Here is a 22686-nt window from a genome sequence, read left to right as displayed (position 1 = left end):
CACCAGTACCACTGTACAGGTGGCCACCGCGAAGGAAGCTTTTCGCATTCGATGGACGAGTAGCGAGAGGCTCGCGCGTAATGTTTTATTTATGCGGCCGGCGAATTTCTGCCGGATTTGATCGGTCGACCATCGCAGCACCGGTATCGTGGATGAAGGCTACCGGACCGGCGGCTACATATGGCGCTGAGCTGCGCTGATCAAGTTAAGGCTATGAATGGCGATAGCCATTGGGATTCGAGCGTTCGCTGACCTTGAGCATAATGAGAAGAACGAACATCCATATTGCGGTACATATTGGCGATGCGATGATGTCAGAGGTTCAGAGGTGATTTGCTGGTAGCACAGAGAAACAGGCGTATCACTTGAAACAAATTGGCAACAACCCATTTGCGCAATGCTTTCGTTGACTAGTAGCAGGGTTTATATCTAATACCCGTCATACTAAGTACCAGCACGACTAATCACGGTCGAGTTTATTTTTGCACCTTGCTTAATCACTCACGATCAAGTTGATTATTCATAAATTAGCTTCCATATCATGTAAAAAACTGTAGCAAAAACAACTAGTATTTCCCTAGAATAATATGATTAAATCATTTTCCCTCAAATTCTATTCCCGTCTACCTCATGTCTTTTTCGATTGAATATCAATTCAAAATCCGTCACACACGGCATAACAGTGCTACGAATTAATCATGCTCAGTAGTTGTGAAATACGATGTTTCGTATGCATAAAATCCACGCTTGCATCCGCCCTTGGACGAAGAAAACTACTTTGTTTACATTTTATCGACGGGAAAAAAGTGATTTATTTGATCAAACTTTCAAGTGCCACAGAGTTTTTGTGGGGTGTGAATTGAAGGTTGGTTCAACAAGTGAATCTGCTGAAGTAAAAATTGAACGGCGATGAAGAACAATTCGGCTAGCTGCTGCTTTGGTGCGGTTGCCTTTGTCGTATGCAAAACTCGTAACTGGAGTAAAATCGAAACGTGAAATTAAGTGTAATTATTCGATTTCCAGTGCTATAGAGGTTGGCTATCGATAATCTACATTTTTTGCTTTTATCTAATAAGGCATTGGCAAAAGTAAGTTGGTATATGTAACTATTGACTATTTCTCGTCTGATATGACGGGAATTAGCGCATATGATGGAGAAGATTTTACCCTACATCTGTGTAGTGCAGGGCTGTCTAAACAATCTTTCTTTGCGTATTGTTGAAGGTTTTAACTGGCAGCTTGTGGTTCACGGAAGAAGTGCATATTTCCTCTGGATGATTGTTCCGAAGTTACACCCAAAACGAATCTAGTTAACGATAATAGATGAACAAGAGGGAGGCTCCAAGATCAAGCAGACATTTCCAGGAAACCGACAATTCCTATAAGATGCTGCAAGTTTAGGTGGGTGCGGATGAGTCTGAGAGTTAAAATCCATCTAGAAAATCCTCCACATCGATCTCTTCAAAAATTCCGTCAGGATTTTTCTTTCTGAAAGTTTTTTAGAAACGCATTTCAGAATTTTCCAAAAGATTCTTCCGTCTTTTTTCACGACATTCGACATTTTTTTCAGTATTCCTCATTTAATTTCTTCCGGAGGGTCTTCTTAAGTTTCTAGCAATTATTCTGGGATTGCTCTTTTAGAATCTTCCAGGATGCCTGAACTCCGACCAATATCTCCTGAAGTTTTTCACGAGAATCCTGCATTATTTCTTTCCAGGATTTCTCCCAGAGGCTTTCTTGCTATTACTATCAGGAAATTTTCGTGCGATTTCTTCCAAGATTTACCCCAGAATCTTTGAGAGTTTCTCTCGGGATTCCTCATGAATAATTTTCCGCGATTGTTTCTGGTGTTCCTCCTATTCCTAGGATTTCTACAAGAGTTCCTCGTAGGATTCCTTCGAGAGTCTTTCACGGGTTTTCTTCATGAGCTCATCCAAGGATTTCTTCCAGAAGTTTTGCTGTATTGCTCCCAGTCTCCCTTGCGAGATTTCTTCCGAAATTCGTCCTGTTATTTCTTCAAAAAAAAAAAATCCATGAGCTTTTCTCTACAGTTACTCCCGGGATGTCTACGAGAGTTTTTCCGAGTATTTTTCGAGATTTTTCTACAAGTTTCACCTGAGATTTCTCTCAGGGTTCTCTTAGAAGATTCATATCGGACTCCCGGTATGTCGCTCAGATTTTTTGAAAATTTATTTTTACCTTTCTTCCATGGTTCTTCTCAGAATTTCTTCAGGAGTTCCTTTTGAGATTACTACAGATCAGCTATTGCTGATATATTTCATGGAGTTCTCAAAGCGACTTCTTTCCGAGGGTTTCCAAGCTTTTCCTGGAGATTTTCCCGGCATCACTCCCAGAGTTCTTCTTAGAATCCCTACGGAAAATCGTCCCGGAATTCTGGGTGCTTCTTTTGGGATTTCCCTAATGGGCGACCCGGAGTTCTTGCCGAGATTTTTCCAAAATTTAGTACTTCTTAACGTAATTCTTTGCGAAAAATTCTCGGAGAAATATCGGAAGGAATGCAGATGAAATCTCGTGAGAACTTCAGGAAGAACTATTGAGGAAATTATAATTATCATTACTTTGTTATAGAGATCTTCAGCCCTAGACTGGTTCATCTCTTTTTTGAAGAAATCTCGAGAAAAACTTCGGAAGAAATCCCAACATAACCTGAAACGTATCGGAATATTTGTGATGAGTAATCACAGAAGGAATCATTAGGGAAATTCCGGAATTAACACTAGGAGAAAAATTCCGCAAAATTCTTTGGACATCCCTGGAAGAACTTCCGCAAAAATTCCAGTTTTGGAAGGCATCCTGCGAGAAACTCTGAGAGCAGCATACCAGGAAAACCACTGAAAGAAATCTCTGGGGTATTCCTGCGGAGACCCCAAGAATATCTTCTGCGTAAATCCTGGGAAGAGCTATGGAGGAGCTATGGGAGGATTCCAGAAGTTCTGGAAGGAATCTTGAGAGAAACTCTCTGTGCAAAACTGCGGAAACAAATTGAAAAAGGAACTCCATATTCCACCGTATTTTTCCAAGGGTTTTCATTGGAATCTCAACATTACTACGCCACCTTGCTAGTGGTCCCAATCCCTTTAGGGAAAGATACTCAAAATTTGTAGTAAATACTCCTTATGTTCAAACAAAAGTTGTATTGTCAAACGCTGCGTGAAAGTTACTCGTCAGAAATGGAAATATCATCGTGAAGCAACTCGCGAGTGAAAACCCAACACAAAGCTTACTCATGGTTCCGAGAGTAAACCACGTCTGAGTTCATTCGGATCCTCCTATTTCGTGAGTAGGTACGAAGCTAAACGAAAACAAAAACACTCACGAGTGTTTACTCACGAAGAACTTGTGGAGGTGCGGGATGTACATTTTAGTGTGGTTTTAATAGTATATCAAGTGATAATACATCATAAACTAAACATAAACTTCAGTGTTACTGAAAAGCTGAACTATCAGTCAAGTAAACGCGGTTTTCATCAAACTGCAAAAAAAAACTAACAACGCTTCGCGAATCTAAAGTGAGTGCGTGTTCGCTACTCACGACTGTTTACTTTCGTCATTGAGCGCGAATGGCTCGCTCTCGTTCACGTCCGTGGGCGTTCTTTCTCTCTTTCTCTTGATTTCTCTTTTGTATCGAACCGTATGAGAGAACGAATAACAACATTCACAGAGCGAGTGCCCCGAGTCACCTTTGTTTGTTATAAATTTCGCACTGTTCTAGCTGTGATTTTTATAGAAATAGAGTCCGAGACCGTTCCTGCTAATAAGTAAGGTGTTATTTTTAGCATTCTACTCAATGCATAAGATTAAAACCCTTCCAAGTAACATTCTTTAGTCAAGAGGTTATAAGATCCATCATAACATCAAACTAAAAGGTATCAGATTTTATGACGGTTTTGAAAACCTCTATAAGACTGATTGGTCATCAAAATGTTACTTGGGCTGGCTTTTCATTCTTTTTCATGGGTTTTCGCTGGAAGTTCTTTGAGAAATGATCTGTTTAGCACCTAGAAATCTACTTTGGTGAGACCTTGAAGCAATTTTAAGGTATATTTTTGAAATTTAATAGAAAATAAGTTGTTGATTGCTATTGTAACCCAACATTCCAAAATTTTATCTGATTATGTATAACCAAGAATGACTCAGGACCGAGATAAGAATGTTTGGCGTCAAAAGCTCAACCAATTGAAAAACCTTAGTTTCGCTGTGGAGATTGAACTTGATTCTAAAATTAATCTCTCTCATTCAAAAAAATCCGCTCATTCAAACAGATAATCGATCGATTAACTCCAACCAAAGTGGCGTATTACTTTGAACCAACATTGTCTAAAGAACGCATAACGGGGAAATTCACCAATTCCATGTAAGGCACAACATCGTTAACTACACTAGTTTGCCTGACGTAAGCTCCGTTGCAACAATTTCCAGAAAAAAAGCCATAGCCAAACAATCCCACCGTGTGATCACCGTATGTTCGCTCGTAACGAAAACAACTCAACTCTACTAGTTGTGTCGACGAAAGCCGAGAAAGAAAGAAGCCCAACCCAACATCCCTCGTGGTCCCACCTCGTCTTCCCGTCCAGCTCGCACGGAAGACAAGAAGATCCAACAAATTCGATACCCAAAAGAAGAACAACACACAAAACTGTGTGGTGGTACCCACTCATTATTACGCTACTCAATCAGACGTACACCACAATCGCAGTCTCGCCTGATGGTAGGTACCCACCACTCCTACAATACGGGCAATGTGCCGTTCAATCGCCAATGTCGTTCGCGTGTATACAAACAGAGGTCTCACCCTCTGTCTGTGCGTTCCACACATATCACGGTAAGTCGCCGGAAAGCCATCATCCGCAGCAGTGTAGGGTGAAGGTGCCTGTTATTGGCACTCACCGGATGGTGAGTACTGCAGAGCAGCAGAAAGAGCCTACTGCGTGCGGTGCGGTGGTATTGGTGTTTTCCAGCAAAGAAGTGAGCGCATTTTTATGACTTTGACACTTCAACACAACAAGGGGCATGCGCAAAACGGAGCTCGGTCATAATTATATCTTGTGTATTGATGCGCTCCTTCGGTTTGGTGGGTATCATTCCAATTTCAAATGCCGTATTTTTCTTTTACTACTTCTGACAATGAATGTTGCGATTGCGAAGCGGAGAACACAAATACCACCGCAAGGGGAGCGACACTCGGTTCTGCCGAACTTCGCCTGCAAGGTGGTTGACTGAGAACGGTTGTTTTTCTGCTTCTTCGAAGGGTCAACCACTTGTTAGCCGGAGGGGGAAAGTGGAAGTCTCCGGTTAATTTAGTTAAACTTTCATTCGAAGTGGGTGCTCAATTGACCAGTTCGAGGTTTGATGTGGCAAATTGTGGAACGAATACCATCAAAACGGGAATCTGATCTCCGAAAGTGGCGACAGTTTCAGTTCGCAGCCGATGTGCGATTGTAGTTGTGCGTAGCCACTTACCGAAATTCTCTACTTGGGTCTTGTTGTCCAAATACAGAACTGGCAAGGACGCTTGCCATGGCCGAAAGGTGATTAAAAAATCAGGCAACCAACCTTTGACAGCACCTTGGACAATGCGATAAAGACAACGAAGACGAACACAAACAAGTGGAAAACTAGGGAGACGAGGTGACGCAACTGTCATCCGCGCACCGAGCAACTGTTATCTATTTGCTGATTAATCATGTCTATTTCTGCTGAGACGGAGAAACTCTGCGAGAGTGCGTTTCCTGCGGTTCTACCGCGGAGTTAACGTTAACGTTTTGGCTGAGCTTTGAACACTTACTTCCTCGCGTCGCATGACTTCGCCTTGCAGCTTTTTGTGGAATTCCTCGCATTCATCCTTGTACTTCTCCATCTCCTCCTTGGTCTGTCGCATCTTCTTTTTCAGCACATCCAACAGGGTGCCACTTTGTTGCAAATTCGCTGCCATGACTCTTCGCTATTTGTATTTGCTTTACGGCTCGACTTAAGTAGATATGAACTAAATTCACTAAATGCTAATTGGAATGAATTCCGTTTCTTCTTTGCGCTTCTTCGCTCGACGGCAGAGGAACACTATTGTTGCGCGATCTTCTACAGATGGGAAAATATCACCAAAATTGCTTATTTTCAAATTCGTAAGAAGTTTATCCGAGAAAACTTCTTGCGAATGAAAAAATTCAATCACAACCACACACTCAACGGAATCACATATCACATGCACCGATGTACGCAAGGGCACCCTCGAACTTTTTTCCGTGTATCCAAGAAATATTTCCGAAAAGATGAGCTGTATTATGCTCGCATCCGCAGATCAATATTCCTATTCTTATTCCAACAATTAGAACACAGTAGATATCGCACTGAAACACCACGCACCACTAGCACTAGGTCACTTGCAAACCCCTCACCCTCGGTTCGGTTACACCCGCATCCGCAAAATTCCTATAACAGTGCCTTCACCCAACGCCCAGTCACTGCTCTATTCTTCCAAAACCCGAAATTTCAGCCTAAACCCATTCACAAACGGTAAGACACGAGTAAAAGTCCCCCAAAAGAGTAATCCACAGTGGAGTTTAGCGACCACCGGATCCAAAGCAGGCACGGTTCTACGCGAAAAGTAGTACTCACTTCGTCAACAACTACTACAATACTGACTGACGTGAGCCCACCGCGAACCGGACCAACTGAACCCACCGCATCCAAGTAGCCCAGCAGATTCCAAGATGGCGGCGCGCCCATAAAGTAACCCTCGTCCGTGCCCACCGTGCCTGTGTGTGCTTGTGGTGGTTCTATGCTCAGCGCCCAAGTGAGTGCCCTCCATCTGCGGTCCGCTCGTCCGTACGTCCGTCATCCGGTTCAATGGTCCGCGAACACGGACGCTGCTGGAAGAGGGAGATCGTAAACTGCGAACTCTACCCCTGCCTGCCTGCCTGCGTTCAATGTTCATCATGGAGATGGAGTCCAAAAAAGGACAAAATTGCGATTCGCCTTCGCCACGGTTACGGCATCCGCCGAACCAGCGGTAATTGGCCAGATGGTCTTGACCCACTGTGCCGCTCGATGGCTGCCAGTGTGAACATGTGTGTAACGGGGGCCTAACCGGAGAGATAGAGACACAGGGAGACCAGCAATCACTCACCGACCGACCGACTGCGGAGCCATCACACAACCACCGACTCCGTCCGTGGATAGGAGAAATCAGGGTAAGACGCGCTTCCAAGAGATACATAGTTGCCATCATAGGGCACTGCATTGTTTTGATTTTGTATGGGATTTTGACGTTTCTTGGCCTTGTTGTTTACAAATTTTCTGTAAGAGTGAAAGAGAAGGAGAGAATTCCATGCAGTCCCCTATAGTTGTCGGCATACTGAAGTTCAATATGTTTACTTATTTATGATGTTTGTACATAAGCGCTGTTGATAAATGCAAAAATATTACATCAAATTCTTTCTAGCAGTAAGGTACAGTAGACTTCGTTCGGTGCAAACGCTTTAACTGCAATGCCTTTTAACTGCAAGTCCGTTAAGTGCAACAATTTTGCAGTTATCGCACCGCTATCCGTCAACATGAAATGTCAACAGCAATGCGTTGTTTTTCGCATGCACTTTTGCTGCAATCCAATGTTTTTCAAATGCACATTGGCTGCATTCTGCAACAACTGACAGTTCTCTGACGTCTGTCAGTTGTTGCAGTTATCGAGTTTCATTCGGTAACTGAAACGTAAACATGTTGCAGTTATCGAAAGTCTACTGCATTAAGGTGAGTCCTTTTACCCCAACGGCGCATATTGAACTGATTCCCCATATCTATGATGGTGTCATGTCATGTGCCACGGAAGAGTGTTTGAGCTGTGAAACAGAGAGAGCCTTACCCGTATGATCCGTCATAATTTATTTCGGGTAGATTGATTTCATTCACAGAAACCACCATACGGAGACGTATGAATTCTGTATGTGTCATACTTGTGCAGGCACTCAAACGAACAGGGTTGCCAAAATTTATGTTGTCGCTAGTGGAAGGTGAAGTTGCGTGATAGATTCACCACGGCGATGAAACTCACCACGAGTTAAAAAATCAGTAGCAGCATAAATTCAACAAACTCCAAATTACGAAAAGAAGAAAAGGCTTCATGGAACTCGCTGCAGAAACGAGAGTGGCAGTGAAAGCACTCACCCACGCCCGCAGGGCTGGGCTGGGGTGAGCGCGGTGATCACCACTCTCACTTGAATGTTATAATTCCTACTGGAATTCCCCCTTCTTTTTGCTGCAATGCAACAACGCTACGCTACAGCGATCAACGTGAGAGAGTTGTTGATATACATCTCTCTTTGGACGAAGAAAGGGCAAAAAAGAAAGAGCCTTCGCAGACTGGCTAACAGAGGTGCGGTGTGAGTTACACAAACATGAATTTGCGTCGAGATTAATCGAAGTACTAGTTTTGTTAGTTGTTGCGGGTGGATGGGTAGATGATTGATCTACTTCTGTGACTTTTCAGCCCCAGTAAACAAAAGATTGCAACATGTCAACGTAGTGGTGCGTACAATCGTTTATGTTGACGACAGTTTTTCAACAGCACTGGAACGCACAAAGTTCGTTCCCAACAACAATAGCGCTCCAAAGTGGAAACACCTGTAGAAGGGTGGCGCTTCCGCTTTATTTGTTATTCATGAAGTTCCCTTCGTCTGGTCCCAACCGCTGAGCTCTACATTTCAAGCGACATCAAGTCAGTGCGATGCGGTGAAGCAGTTTGGGCATCAACTGTCACTCCGCTCGGCTTTCGCAGTAATCGGCATTGTTCACCGTTGGTAAAGCGCATCGAGGTAGGCTGTGGCACGTTTGATTTAAAAACCAGCATTTTCATGTATCATCTGCGCGTACATCTGCGTATTCGTTCACAGCAATGGTACACCATGTGTAACGCGGAAGATTAACTACTGCGCTGGAAGCTCTTCCTCCGATCCAAGTATGCCGTCCGTATAGAGTACGCTCCATTGTTAAACAAACGACCACGCGTTACGCTTCAATAGCTCTGCGAGATCAATTCAATGGTCAGTCTAGTGTTGTAGGTAGGTACTGATCAAATCGTTGCACAATGTGACAGATGTGCCACTGGCATTCCACAGTTGCACGTCCGTTCCACCCCGCCTCGCAAAATGGAACAACAACTGCCCCGCCACCTTCGATTCATCGCTTGACCCCCTTATCGATGTAAAATCAGGATCTGCACGCTCGTACGACGATACTCATTCCGGTCGGTCATCCGTCTGCTGCTGCCACGGCAAGAGATTGACCTTCACGTGACGCGCCGCGGCGCCACCAGGCTTTATGTCAAAGTCATAATAAATGTTTTTTTCTGTATTAAGGGGTAAGCAAGCGGTGCAACACCCGGTTGCCTTCCCACCCAGCCTATTTCTCCACACTCCTGAAAAAGCAGCCGCCGCCATCAAGTCGAGTGACATTGTAGAATCGGCCGGCAACACGGCGGCGACGACTTCCACCCTACAACGCAACGGCTACTACGATTGGGGGTCGTTGGGGCGAGAGACAGAGAAAAACAATTCCTTAAAAGGAGAAAATCGCAACCCGGGCAATATGGCACTGGGGAGCTGCGGTCGCGGTTGGGGCACAACAACAGCAACGGCACAAAAAATGAATACCTAGAGAGGTGTACACATGTATATCACGGACGGACGACCAAGCAGAGACGCTTGCCAGTCATCTTTGTTGCTGAACCTTGCAGAACGTCTCAAGTTCACCTGCGAGTGGTGGCGGCGTGGTGGAGACAGGGAAGTTGTGGGCGTGAGGGATTGTAAACTACATTAGACAAAGCACATGCAAACATGGGAAATGCTAATTTCAAGTGGCCTACTGCGGTGTTGGGACGAAACCGGTGACAGATGGGTCAGCAGGAGCTGAATCTGCGCAGTGTTGCCAAAAGTTTTAGACAAGGTTGTTAGTTAACGGTTGAATCACTGACACAGAGGAAAACCATACACGGAGAAACTGAAAAACTTAAAATTAGGTACTTTTAAACTCAATTTTGAGTTCTTTTTCATCTCCCTTTTCATGCGCTCTTTCTATTGTTGTCAGAGAGTGAAGAGAGAAACAGCCCAACTTTTGCAGTTCCGTGCGTCAAGCCAACACTGAGTTTCTAGCACAGTACTCAAATTTGAGTGAATACAACCTAGTCAAAATTTCGGTTGAGTGAAAAAAACTTAAAATTAGGTATTTTTTTCACATGGAAGCAAGCGTGAACAACCCAACAAAAACATCGATTCCATCAACTCAAAATTGGCTTGACGCACGCAACCCCGAAGTTGAGTGGAAAGAACTCACTTTTGGGTAGTTTCGTCTCTCCGTGTACACTCAAGCTGCCTAGGTTCTACTTCTGATACAGGCCAAGGTCTTTTCGTAATGGTCAACATAGGGCCACAGAGAAACAGACGTCACACTCTATTCACGCTCCGTCGATTACCCTTTTAACGGTGGATTCAAATATTTAGTAGTTGGTTGATTGGCCACTCGCGGCGCCCACATAGTATTTGTTCCTGTTTGACGTTTGCTCACTACCGTCATCTAGTGGTAGTTTGTCCAAGCACAGCATGATCAATATTGGGCGATTACATTTTCGTGGCAATGTTTTTAACTGAAATTTGTTCCAAGGGTTACGTCTGTTTCTCTGTGATAGGGCCTATGAGAACTGAAACAGCTCTATTCAGCAATGGTATATCAGGCCAAACATTTCAATAGGTCCTATCTGCATTTGAGAGGCTCTCTTTGTTCCCTTTCACTTTTAATTATTGCAATGTAATGGTACACTTTTCAACTATTTTTGCAGTAGGGTAATTTTCCAATTGTTGCACAGCTAAAAACTCGCCTATTGTTGCACACTTCATGTTATTCTTATGAGGTGTGCAACAATTGGCGAATTTTTAGCTGTGCAACAATTGGAAAATTACCCTACAAATCAAAAGACGATTGTTTGACCATCGTTCAATGCAAGGAGACAATCATAATACAAATAAACAGCTGGGATATTAACGAAAGAGAGGGAAACCAAAAAGAGCCTCTCTTCTGCAGATAGGACCTTTAGACATGTTCGGCCTGATTTCCTTATTGCTGCAGGAATTTGTCTTACTTTCTGGTGAGAATTCAATCTGACGTTTGACTTGTTGTCGTCTGACAGTTGATCGATAATGCCTGATTTAGACAGTGCAAGTGACTCGATTCCAGACAGTTGAAAATGCCCAATTGAATGCGAATTGAACGTGTAAACACCACCTTCCATCTCACTTGAGCAAGTGACTTGACTTGAACGAAAGTTGAACATATTGAACTTTTTCATTCAAGTCAAACGAAATCATCTCATCAAACCCGCGATTAATTTGAGCTGAATTCAAGGCATCTGTCAAGTGAGAAGAATTCAATTCAATTTGCTTAAGCTAGTATGACACTCTTTGACCAATTCCAAATATTTGACCACTTTTGACAGTTAAATTTTGACCAAGGTGTACCTGGCAAACAAAAATATTTGTCACTCTCGAAAAACGAATAGGGACAAATAGAGACAAACAACCTGCCAAAATTTATCTGTCAAAAGTGGTCGAATATTTGGCGTCTGAACAAAGAGTGTAATAGCACCTTTAGGCGCCGGAACAATGTAAACACTTGCTTCAACTGAGATGCAGCAGTCATTCAAGAGCATGCAGTTGGCAAGTGAAATGCTCATTTCAGTTGAACAATGTAAACCAGGCATAATATCGATCATCATTCTTATAAATCATCTGTCGAACGAAACAGGGCAGACATCAGATCGGCTGATCCCTATCGGAAAGTGTGCCAATTTCTGGCGGACATTGCTGGGCTGGTCGTAGAATGCTGAATAGATTTGAATCAAAACATCTATGGAAAACTTCCTGTAGTAACATAAAGAGAGGATCGTCGAAGAGAAATGGATAATGGCAGTTAGACCCTCAGTCATTGCCGAGTTATGGAGCACCGAACAGAGACCTTTGTTCATAACTGGGGCCCATGGCTTTTTCAAGGAATTTATGATTTTTTTTTTTTTGAAAAAAAAACCGAAAATTTGAAAGTTTTTCAAACATTTTTTGGTGGTAAGAAATTGCAAGGCAGCGCTCCTCAAAGCCTGTCCACCTTAATTTTGAAAAAAACTATCGAAGTATTTAAAGATTTTTCGAGAGGTTTCTTGTAAAACTTGACAAATTTGCATAGAAATTCGGAAGGACTTTTTGGGGGCATTGGCATCTTTGAGAATATTGGTGACTGTATTTCTAATGGAGTTTCTGAAGAAGCATGTGAAGGCGTTTCCTGAAATAGCTGAAGCAAACCTATGCTGGTAAATCTGTAGACATAATTCTCAATGAAATGTCAAATAATAATAAATCTGTGAGAATTTGTAGCCGAATTAGATAATATTGATGTCTGTCTATTGCTTAAGGTTTCTAGATAAGATTTCTAAATCCACGACGAAATTCCGACGGATTATTTATAAAATTTGCAGCGCAGTTATTTGTAGGACTTCTGACGGTACTCTTAAAAAGTTTACCATCTGATCACTTCGAAGATTTTTGGGCAGATGTCAAGGTGAAATTTCTGGAAAGCTACTTGACAAAATTTCTAACAGAACTCCTAAAGAAGTCTATTCTGGACAGAATATTTGAAAAGCATAGACCGAAATTTCCGAAAAAAAACTGAAGATAGAGAAGTTCTTAACAATAGAATCACAGATAGAATTTTAGGTGAAACCCCTGGAGTTCTTGAATAGTATACTATCCCTATGGAGATTTTTTACAGAATTCGTGGAGCAATTCATGGAGAGCTGCTTGTCAAAACTCCTAACAGAATTCCTAGAGAGTTCTCTTCCGGGCAAAATATTTGAAAAGCATAGATCGAAAAAAAACGAAAAGCATAGATCAGAAAAAAAACGAAAAAAGAGAGAACTTATATGAGAAAGAATCACAGATAGAATTTTAGGTGAAACTCCAGGAAAAATATCTTTCGGAATCCGAAATACCGTCTACCCCCGTTGGTTTGAACGACACCTCATGCAAACCAACGAGGTTCATTTTTTTCATTTGAACTTCTAGTAACCCTGTAGGTATCGAAAAACACACTGATGGTAACCCTTTTTGTTGTTTTATTTTGATTCTGCGTTCCGTTTCACTCCGTTCCATGAGCAGAATGACGTTTGAACCATTTTTAGTTTGAACGATGTGCAGATTAGAGAGGGTCAAATTAAAAAGTGTTCAGATTAGATGAGATCGAACCAACGGGGGTAGACGGTATCTGAATACGTGTTTGAAAGCTCTGAATGACAAGTTTGTGTAGGACTTTTCCGAAGCATTTATGAGGGAATACTTAGACGAGCATCTTGTCAAATTTCTGGATTTTTGGCAGGATTTTCCAGCCATTTTTTAAAAATTTCTTTTCGTAAAAGAAACTGTAAGGTGAATTTCTAGGAGAGTTTTCTTGAGGGTTTCCTTGCTTCCTAGACAAAATATAAGAATGAAGAGAAAATTCAAAAAAAATAGAACAAACATTTGGAAATATCTCCAAAACAATGTTTGAAAATTGTTAAAATGTCTCTTACAATAAAGATGGAAAGAATAGGTATACAATAAAGATGGAAAGATAGGATAACATTGAAAATTTTTCATAAAATATCACAAGTGATACTTAACGACTTATATTTTATCTTGAATTTCACAAAGAAATTTTAGAAATTCCGATGAAAATTTTTCACATGAAACTGTCCAAAAGGGTAGATTCATTTATAACGTCCATTTTTTTATATATCTAGACTCCCTCCCGCTTTTCCTATATCTAATACACATACTGTCACGCTTTTCAAGATACCCCTCGTCCAAGCGTTGGACGTAATATTTAGACGTTTTCAAACTTATTCTGGGGTTTGACTAGGTACTAAAATTAAAGATAATTCGCGTATTTATTGAATACTAGCTGTCCCGGCAAACTTTGTCTTGCCGTCTTGTGGTGGTTTGGCAACTGTTGAGCTCAAAATAGCACCGCACTCTAGATTGGTTTCATCTCGATCGTGTTGATTTCCTTCCCAACTCATGAAAAATCAGTACTTTACTAATTTATTAACTTTTCTGGTTGATTTTTGTAACTTTTTGTACATATAAACACAGCCACCACGAATACGAACCGAACCGTGCAAGAGTCATGCTGATCGGTTCATCCACTCTTGAGTTTTGTTGCCTCAAAGGAATTTCAAACTCATTTTTATATATATAGATTACGATCAAAACGGTATTTTAATTGTAAAATTACTTTCCCGAACTCGAAAAATGGAAGAATAAGGAATTAATTGCTTGTGAAATTCTTAACTGTGAACTTTTTTTAGTGACTCGCAGTTTTTATTTTTAAAGCGTGTTCATGATTTACCAACGTTTCGGCACTTAGGGGTGGTGCCTTCATCAGGGGGAAAATATTGTTCTCGCTTTGTCTCCAATGATTCCAAAGATCCCTAAATGGCGATTTCTTTATACAAAATAGCTCTGCGACACCAAAATTGTTTAAATTTTTTAATTAGGGTAATTTCCGCGTAAATTATACCATAATTTGGAGGATTTTGTGGCTTAAACCGAGAATATCGATAGGGCTTTGGGAACCAATTGAAGAATTATCTGGAAGTATTTATATAATTTAAACCATCCAGGAATAGCACAAAATTATCATAAATTTTCCTTCTGAAAATTATTCTTGGTTCTCTCTTTAGTAGTATTTCAACTCTCCATGAACCGGGATTTTTTCATGTTCCATCACAAAAGCTTTGGAAATTCTTTTGTTCAATATGGTTCAATTAAAGAGGCAAATAATCTTATTATTCCTGTTTTACTTAATCTTCAAATGTATTCGGCCTCCCCAAATTTATTGACTGATTTCTAGCATTCCAGGAAGAGTTCGTAGAATAATCTCTAATTCTAGATGAAATCTTAAAGAAATGTCTGGAGTAATGATTGAACTCTAAGAGAAATTCTTGATGACATTCCAAGAGGAATTCCCAGTGAAATCTTTCGTAGTAATTAAAAAAAACACAAACACAAGAAATCTTGAAAATTTCGCGGAGGAGTTACTGGCACATATTCGAGATTATTTGTCGCGAGTTCAACAAGAAAAATGAATTTTTGAAGGAATTCTCAGAAAAACTATGTTATGAATTCAGAATAAATTCAAAAAGGATTCTTGGAAATTTTCTCAGATGAATCCCTGATAACAATCTTAGAGCAATTCTTGTAGCAATATTTCTGTAAAACTAACAAAATTTCACAAAAGCAATATCTGAAATTCATATGATTTCCTGTGGGAATTCTCAGAGAAATTTTTGAAGCAATTCCTAGTTAAATACCTTAAGGAGTAATACGTAAAATTCCTAAAATAATTCCTGGAGAAACTCGTACAAAATTTCTAACGAAATTTGACAAGTAATTTACAAATATCCCAGACAAATTTCTGGACACCAGATTCCATAGAAATTCCTGGAAGAATTTATAGTGGAATTCCTGAAACAATTATCGTTTACATGTTTGTAGGTATTCTTAATGAAACTCCCATTAAAATTCCTGTTAAATGTCCAGAAGAAATCATGAAAGTGGAGCGGACCTGGTGTGATGGTAAGAACACTTGACTATCACGTCGAGGACCTGGGATCGAATCCCACTCCCGACAAACTTGCAAAATGTGAGTTCTTCCTTCAGAAGGGAAGTAATGCGTGGGTCCCGATAAGAACTAGCTGGCTAAAAATCTCGTTAATACAGATAAAAAAGATATCATGAAAATCTGAAGAACTTCTTTAAAAAAACTAGAAAAATTTCAAGATTAATTGACAAGCGTATTCCCGAAAAAATGCGAAGGAATTCTTAAAATAACCTCTACAATGAATCCTGAAGAAATTTTCGCAGAATTCCTATTCCTATTCTTGGATAAATTCTTAGAAGTTCATGGAGAAATTCTTAAGAACATTCCCGTAAGACTTCTAGGAGCAATTTCGGGAATTTTTGGATAAATGCTTCGAGTAATCCCTGGAGTGCATTTTTTAGAAGAATTCCTAAGGGATCCACAGAGTAATATCTGGAGAATTTCCGGAGAAATTCATAAAAAGAATTCCTGAATGAATTTCTATAGAACCAGCTGCATCAATTCTTAAGATAATTTTCTGGAGCAGTTCCTGGTTAAACACCTATTCTTGATGAATTTCCTAAATGAATTCCCTGAGAAGCTGAAAATTCCTAGAAGGAGGAACTCCTATAAATATCCGAAATGATTTGTCAATTGTCAATCTCCTCCTCTGAGTCCTCAGAGATAGAAGTATCCAGAATAACTCCTAGAAAAATTCGCAGAGGAGTTCTAGAAGAAAATACCATTAGAAATTTTGCAAGAACTTTTGAGGTTTGATAGAACTACTGGTTGAATTATTGGTGACAGTTTAGAGAAATTACTGATGAATTTTTCAGAGAATTTTCTGGTGAGATTTCCAGAAGAATTCCTGAAAATCTAGTAAAATTCCTGGAGAAATTCTCAGAGGATTTTCTAGGAAAACTCCCAGATGGATTGTACATTTTCTTCGGTTTCTTTGAATTCGTTGACTAGCAATTCCTAGAGGAGTAATTTGCAGTATTCCCGGAGGAACTCATAGAAAATAATCGCAAAGAAATTCTTGAAGAAAACTCCATAGGAAATACTGAAAGAATGCTTACTGGTTGAACTACTAAATGCTTTCGTTGAATTACTTGTTACATTCCTGGAGGAATTGGTGATGAAATTATCAGTGGAATTTCTGATGAAATTTCAAGAGGAACTCCTAGAGAATTTCTCTAAAAATTCCATATGAATTATCAATTGTCAATATTCTTCGGTCTCCCTGAATTCATGAATAACAATTTTTAGAGGAATTATTTGCGGTATTTTTGGAGATATCTCTGAAGAAATTACCAGAGGAACTCCTAGAAAAATTCGCAGAGGATTTCCTGATGAGATTTTCAAAAAAAATTCTGAAGGAATTGTTAAACTTTGGTTGAACAACTGGATGCTTTGCTTAAATAAATGGTCACATTTTTAGAGGAATTGCTAAAAGGATTTCCAAAGAAAATCCGGAAAAAAAATCTAAAGAAATTATCAGAAAAAAATCCCAGATGAATTGTCAATTGTCTTCGGTCTTCCTGAAATTTCTGAGTAACAACTCCTAGAGCATTTTTTTTTTGCGATACTCCTAGATGAATCCGCAGAGCTATATCTGAAGAAGTAACCAGAGGAACTCCTAGAAAAATTCGCAGAGGAATCCTTGGTGGAATTTCCATAGGAAATCCAGAAAGAATGGTCGAACTTTGGTTGAAATATTGGATGCTGTGGTTGAATTACTGGTAACATTTTTAGACAATTTGCTGGAGAAATTTTCAGATGTATTCCTAGAAAAATTCGCTAAAACAGTTTCCATAAATTTCCAGAGGAATTCCTGAAAATCTGGAAGAAGATATGAATAAATTATCGGAGGAATTTCTAAAAATAATCCCGAATGAATTGCCAAGGGAAATCAAGGGGAGAATTCTGAAAAGAATGCTTGAATTAACTCTGGTAGGGATCCTGAAGAAATCACTAGAAAAAATCTAAGATAAACCACAGAGTTTCTGTGTGGATAAACTTCTGATGACTATCTTAGAGAAGTTCATGAAGGAATTCTTAGAAAAGATAATAAAGAATTCCTCAGGAACGTTCCCGTAAGAATTCCAATGATCCGCAAAAGCAATTCCTGAATTTATACGACTTCATGCAGGAATCATCAGAGAAATATTTAGTTAAATACTGACAGTGTTTTTGGTTAACATTCCATAATCTATAAAAATAACAAAATAAAACGAAAAACTCGTAAAGAAATTAGGAGACGTATTTCTGTGTTTGACAGGGCAGCATGAATTCGAAACTGTGGCAATCATACAATCTTTATTTAAGTAAATGGTTTGAAATTTTTCCATAAAAACTAGAACACATTTTCTTCATAAAAAAATGCAGACAGTCACGCAAAGAATTAAATTATGCATGCCATCGAAAGGAAAATCGCTCCACCGCTGCTCACACAGCCTATCGCTTATATTAACGTGCAACATTGTTAACAGCAAACCGCATACTGAAACGCATCAGGAAAAGCTGCTGAAAAACAGTCAGCCCCACGCAAAGAGGGGGCTTTCGCTTTTTAAATTCAAATACCCCACATTACCCTCCTCATGCTCATCGCGCCACAAGCCGGGCCGGGCGAATTCACTTCGCTTGACGTGGTCAGCTCAGTCAGTCAATTATGATGCTTTCAAAGTTGACCAATAGATGGTACCAGTGGTTCCGGAAAGAAAGATGGGGTGTTGCACAGTGGGTCAACACGGTTGCAAGGGAGGATGAAATATTTTTTTGGAATTTTCTTTCATCAAACTTAATGAATCTGATTTGGTTTTCGTTGTAGTTGAAGCGTATTTTTAGAAGATGACCAGTTGGGTTTGAAGTAATCAAAACAATCAACGTTGCTACTGTAATAAACGTTCTCCGTTTTGGTGTTCCGGGTGGTTGGACATTTTGCCAACTCTCTTTGTTGCCCGGAGCAGAAGATATAACGTAATGGATGTCTTGGCCCAAGCTGACGGGGTAAAGACCTGCCCGGTATAAATTATTCATACCATCGCCTCTCGAGGTGATTCCACGCGAGGTGAATTGGGATCGTTGGTCGTGAAACCGGTGCGCTGTGCAGTCTGTTTCACGGTGTCAATTTTGAGGAATACGGTTGTTATTTAAGGTTTTACCATAGACAAACAGACGTAACACTTGTAAAATTGCCATCGACCACGCTTTTAACGATCATTTTAAATTTTCATAGTTGTGACTTTCACAACCAGAGGCGCGTGCATCGTTTTTCTATGCGTTTGACGTTTCACACTAGCGCCTTCTGTTGACGATATTGCACAACACACTGATTCGTGCAACTTTTCTACCAGGTGATGGTAGTGTGAACTGGGCGATGGATTTCCATGAAAATCGTTCAAGATGTTACGTCTGTTTGTCTGTGGTTTTACCCAGACAAGAACACATAACAGTTGGAACTTTTACAGAGCTGAAGTATTTATTAGGGGAAACAGAGTTACAATGCCTCGTCTAAGCAAATGTGACGAATAGTTAACTCCTTTGACTGAAAGTTATCTTTTTGTCCGTTTCGGATCAAAGTTTGAAATTCCTGAACAAAAATTTTCTCAAGAGACTCTCAGTGGTATTCATGAAGTAATTCTAAGAGGAATTCTCAAAAGGAATTTCCAAAAATATTCTCAAACAAGCTCCTAACAGAACTTTGGTGGAATTACCACAGAAATTTTTAGATGAATTTCTGGAGGAATTCCTTGATAAATTCCAAGAAAAATGTCCAAAACTATCTCTTGATAAATCCCCCGCGTAGATCCTTGAGAAGCTCTCATTAAAATTGTTGTCCTTTGGCGAAATGTTGGAGAAAATCTTCTAAAAATATCCGTAGAACTTCCATCCCTGAGAAGTTTTTCGGAGAATTCCCAGAGAAATTATCTGCAGTTTCTGGAGGAACTCACAAAGGAACTCCTGGATGAACTCCCATAAGAACTCTTGAAGAATTCAAATGCAAAATGTTTTCAGAATTCACGAAAAAGCACTTCGAAAGCTTTTAAGATGTATTAATAGAGGAATACTCAGAGGAGTTACCATCAAAGAATGTCTAGAGGAATTATTTGCGGTATTCCTCAAGACGTTCGCAAGGTAACTTCTGAAGAAGTTTTTCAGCAAAACTTCTAGGAGAATTTGCAGAATAACTCATGAAGTCAAATCCAAAGTAATTCCTGAAGGAATTTTAAATTCCCAAAAGTATTCTCAATGAAATTTGTAACCGAATTGTCGGGGGATTTTTTGGATGAATTTCTAAAAAAAAATGCGCGAAATTCTGAAGAAATACCTTGACATATTCCAAGAACAATGTCAAGAAGCTATCCTCGAGTAGTTCTTTGAGAAGTTCTCAGCAAAAACCCCCTGGTGTAGTTCTTCGACGAATTCTTGGGTAATATCTTGAAATCCTGAGAGATTCCTTCCAAGAGAAGTTCTCTGCAGTGTTCCTGAAGGAACTCGCTAAGGAATTTCTGAAGTAATTCTCAGAAGAACCCATGAAGAATTCACATTAAAACTACTTTCGAAACTCTTGGAAAATCACATTGAAAACTTCCATGGTGAATTCCAGAAAAGAACTGCTGGACGAACTACATATCAACGATATCCCAAAAGAAAGTTGCAGTGCAACTTCCGGAGGAATTGCCAGAGAAACTCCTGGAAGAATTTGCAGGGCAATCCCTGAAGAAAATTTCATAGGAATTCTTAGAAGTATTTCTGTAACAATTACTGGTTAAATTCTTTAAAGAATTCCTGATGAATCTGCCAGAGACTGTCTGATAAAATTTCTAGAGGTATTTCTGAAAAAAAAACGTAGGAGGTACTGGAAAAAAATCTAGATGAATGGTCATGGGAATTCTAGCAGATATTTTAATTTCCGGTGGAATTCTTGGAAGAACTCTTTCAGAAATTCCGAAAAATGTCAAAAGATTTCTAAAAATATTTCCAAATGACTTCTTCATGGCAACCAACAGCAAATTTATCAAGGAATTCTTAAAGAAAGAAGCTTCTCTAAGAAATATTCTAGTTGTAAAACTTCCAAAAACAATTGCCAAAAGTAATCTAATAAAAAACGGGGTTTTTCCTTAATTGTAGTACCCAGTTTCTGGAGGAAAGTTTTCGTAAGAATTCTTTAATAAATTCTTAGAATCTGGAAGTAATGTCCCGAAGGAAAATCCTGGAGGAACTCACAATAGAATTCCTGGAGGAATTTCCAGAAGAACCCATTAAGAATTCACATTGGAAAAGTGACTTCAAAACTACGAAGATTTGCAGAGGAATTCCCAGAAAAGAATTTGAAGAGGAATTATTTGCGATATTCATGATTCGAATTATTCAGTTATTATTCAGTCAGCGATATTATTCCGTTCGAAGAGAAACTTCTGGAGTAATTTCCTCTAGAAACTTCTGGAAGAATTTTCAGAGGAATTCCGGAAAAGAATTTTCGGCGGAATTCTTGGATGATTTTGTTAAGAATTTAAAAAAAAATCCAAATAATTCCTATTGCTGGAGGAAAGTGGACTTTTCGTAGAAATTCGTTCAGACATTTAAAAGTTATGAAATTCAAATAACTCAACGTACATATGTACAGATGGGTAAATTATTGGTCAAATTGGGAAAAAATCCACAGCTCAGGTGAGATTTGAACTCACGACCCTTATTCGCTAGACAAGTGCTTTACCAACTAAGCTACCGAGCCAATTAATGACCCGGCAACTTAGTTGTCATAAGGTTCAATTCCAATCTCATCGATCTATATCATCTCCCCCTAAACCGCAAATATAACCATCTCTGTTGTACATATGTACGAAGAGCGAAAGCGATTTGTTTATTGTTTGAAACTGTTTGCCTATCGTACAGGCAACGCTTCCTCAACCACTTGTAGAGGAAGAACAATGCTACCTGGAAGGCGATCAAACGCGTCGTTCGCATTCTATTTGATACGACGGGTAACTACGTAGAGGTAGATGCTCGAAAACGACTCACTTGAAGTGCAAATTTTCGGTAATACCAATCCGTGTGGTCAAATTATGAAATTCAAATAACTCAACGTACATATGTACAGATGGGTAAATTATTGGTCAAATTGGGAAAAAATCCACAGCTCAGGTGAGATTTGAACTCACGACCCTTATTCGCTAGACAAGTGCTTTACCAACTAAGCTACCGAGCCAATTAATGACCCGGCAACTTAGTTGTCATAAGGTTCAATTCCAATCTCATCGATCTATATCATCTCCCCCTAAACCGCAAATATAACCATCTCTGTTGTACATATGTACGAAGAGCGAAAGCGATTTGTTTATTGTTTGAAACTGTTTGCCTATCGTACAGGCAACGCTTCCTCAACCACTTGTAGAGGAAGAACAATGCTACCTGGAAGGCGATCAAACGCGTCGTTCGCATTCTATTTGATACGACGGGTAACTACGTAGAGGTAGATGCTCGAAAACGACTCACTTGAAGTGCAAATTTTCGGTAATACCAATCCGTGTGGTCAAATTATGAAATTCAAATAACTCAACGTACATATGTACAGATGGGTAAATTATTGGTCAAATTGGGAAAAAATCCACAGCTCAGGTGAGATTTGAACTCACGACCCTTATTCGCTAGACAAGTGCTTTACCAACTAAGCTACCGAGCCAATTAATGACCCGGCAACTTAGTTGTCATAAGGTTCAATTCCAATCTCATCGATCTATATCATCTCCCCCTAAACCGCAAATATAACCATCTCTGTTGTACATATGTACGAAGAGCGAAAGCGATTTGTTTATTGTTTGAAACTGTTTGCCTATCGTACAGGCAACGCTTCCTCAACCACTTGTAGAGGAAGAACAATGCTACCTGGAAGGCGATCAAACGCGTCGTTCGCATTCTATTTGATACGACGGGTAACTACGTAGAGGTAGATGCTCGAAAACGACTCACTTGAAGTGCAAATTTTCGGTAATACCAATCCGTGTGGTCAAATTATGA

General features: G+C 39.9%; 1 protein-coding gene across 35 annotated transcripts in view; it reads right to left on the bottom strand.

The window, feature by feature from the left end:
- The window catches only part of LOC109431900 (tropomyosin-2), a 164621-nt gene that overhangs the window by 88564 nt on the left and 53371 nt on the right, over nt 1–22686 (bottom strand). For 3 of the 35 annotated variants that reach the window (XM_029871947.2, XM_029871940.2, XM_029871948.2), the window contains exons 1-2: nt 6634–6682; nt 5807–6096 (exon numbers count right to left, since the gene is read on the bottom strand). The exons of 30 other annotated variants lie outside the window; for them this stretch is intronic. In XM_029871947.2, coding sequence (XP_029727807.1) covers nt 5807–5953 — 147 coding nt within the window. In that variant the 5' untranslated portion in view covers nt 5954–6096; nt 6634–6682. Of the gene's footprint in view, nt 1–5806; nt 6097–6413; nt 6749–22686 lie in introns of those variants that run through there. 2 more of the 35 variants (XM_029871941.2, XM_029871939.2) reach the window with 2 other exon arrangements.

Source organism: Aedes albopictus, chromosome 3 (genome assembly GCF_035046485.1).
Source record: "Aedes albopictus strain Foshan chromosome 3, AalbF5, whole genome shotgun sequence".
Taxonomy (NCBI): Eukaryota; Metazoa; Arthropoda; class Insecta; order Diptera; family Culicidae; genus Aedes; species Aedes albopictus.
Note: the sequence above shows the minus strand (reverse complement) of the source record. Positions and strands in the feature narration are given on the sequence as shown.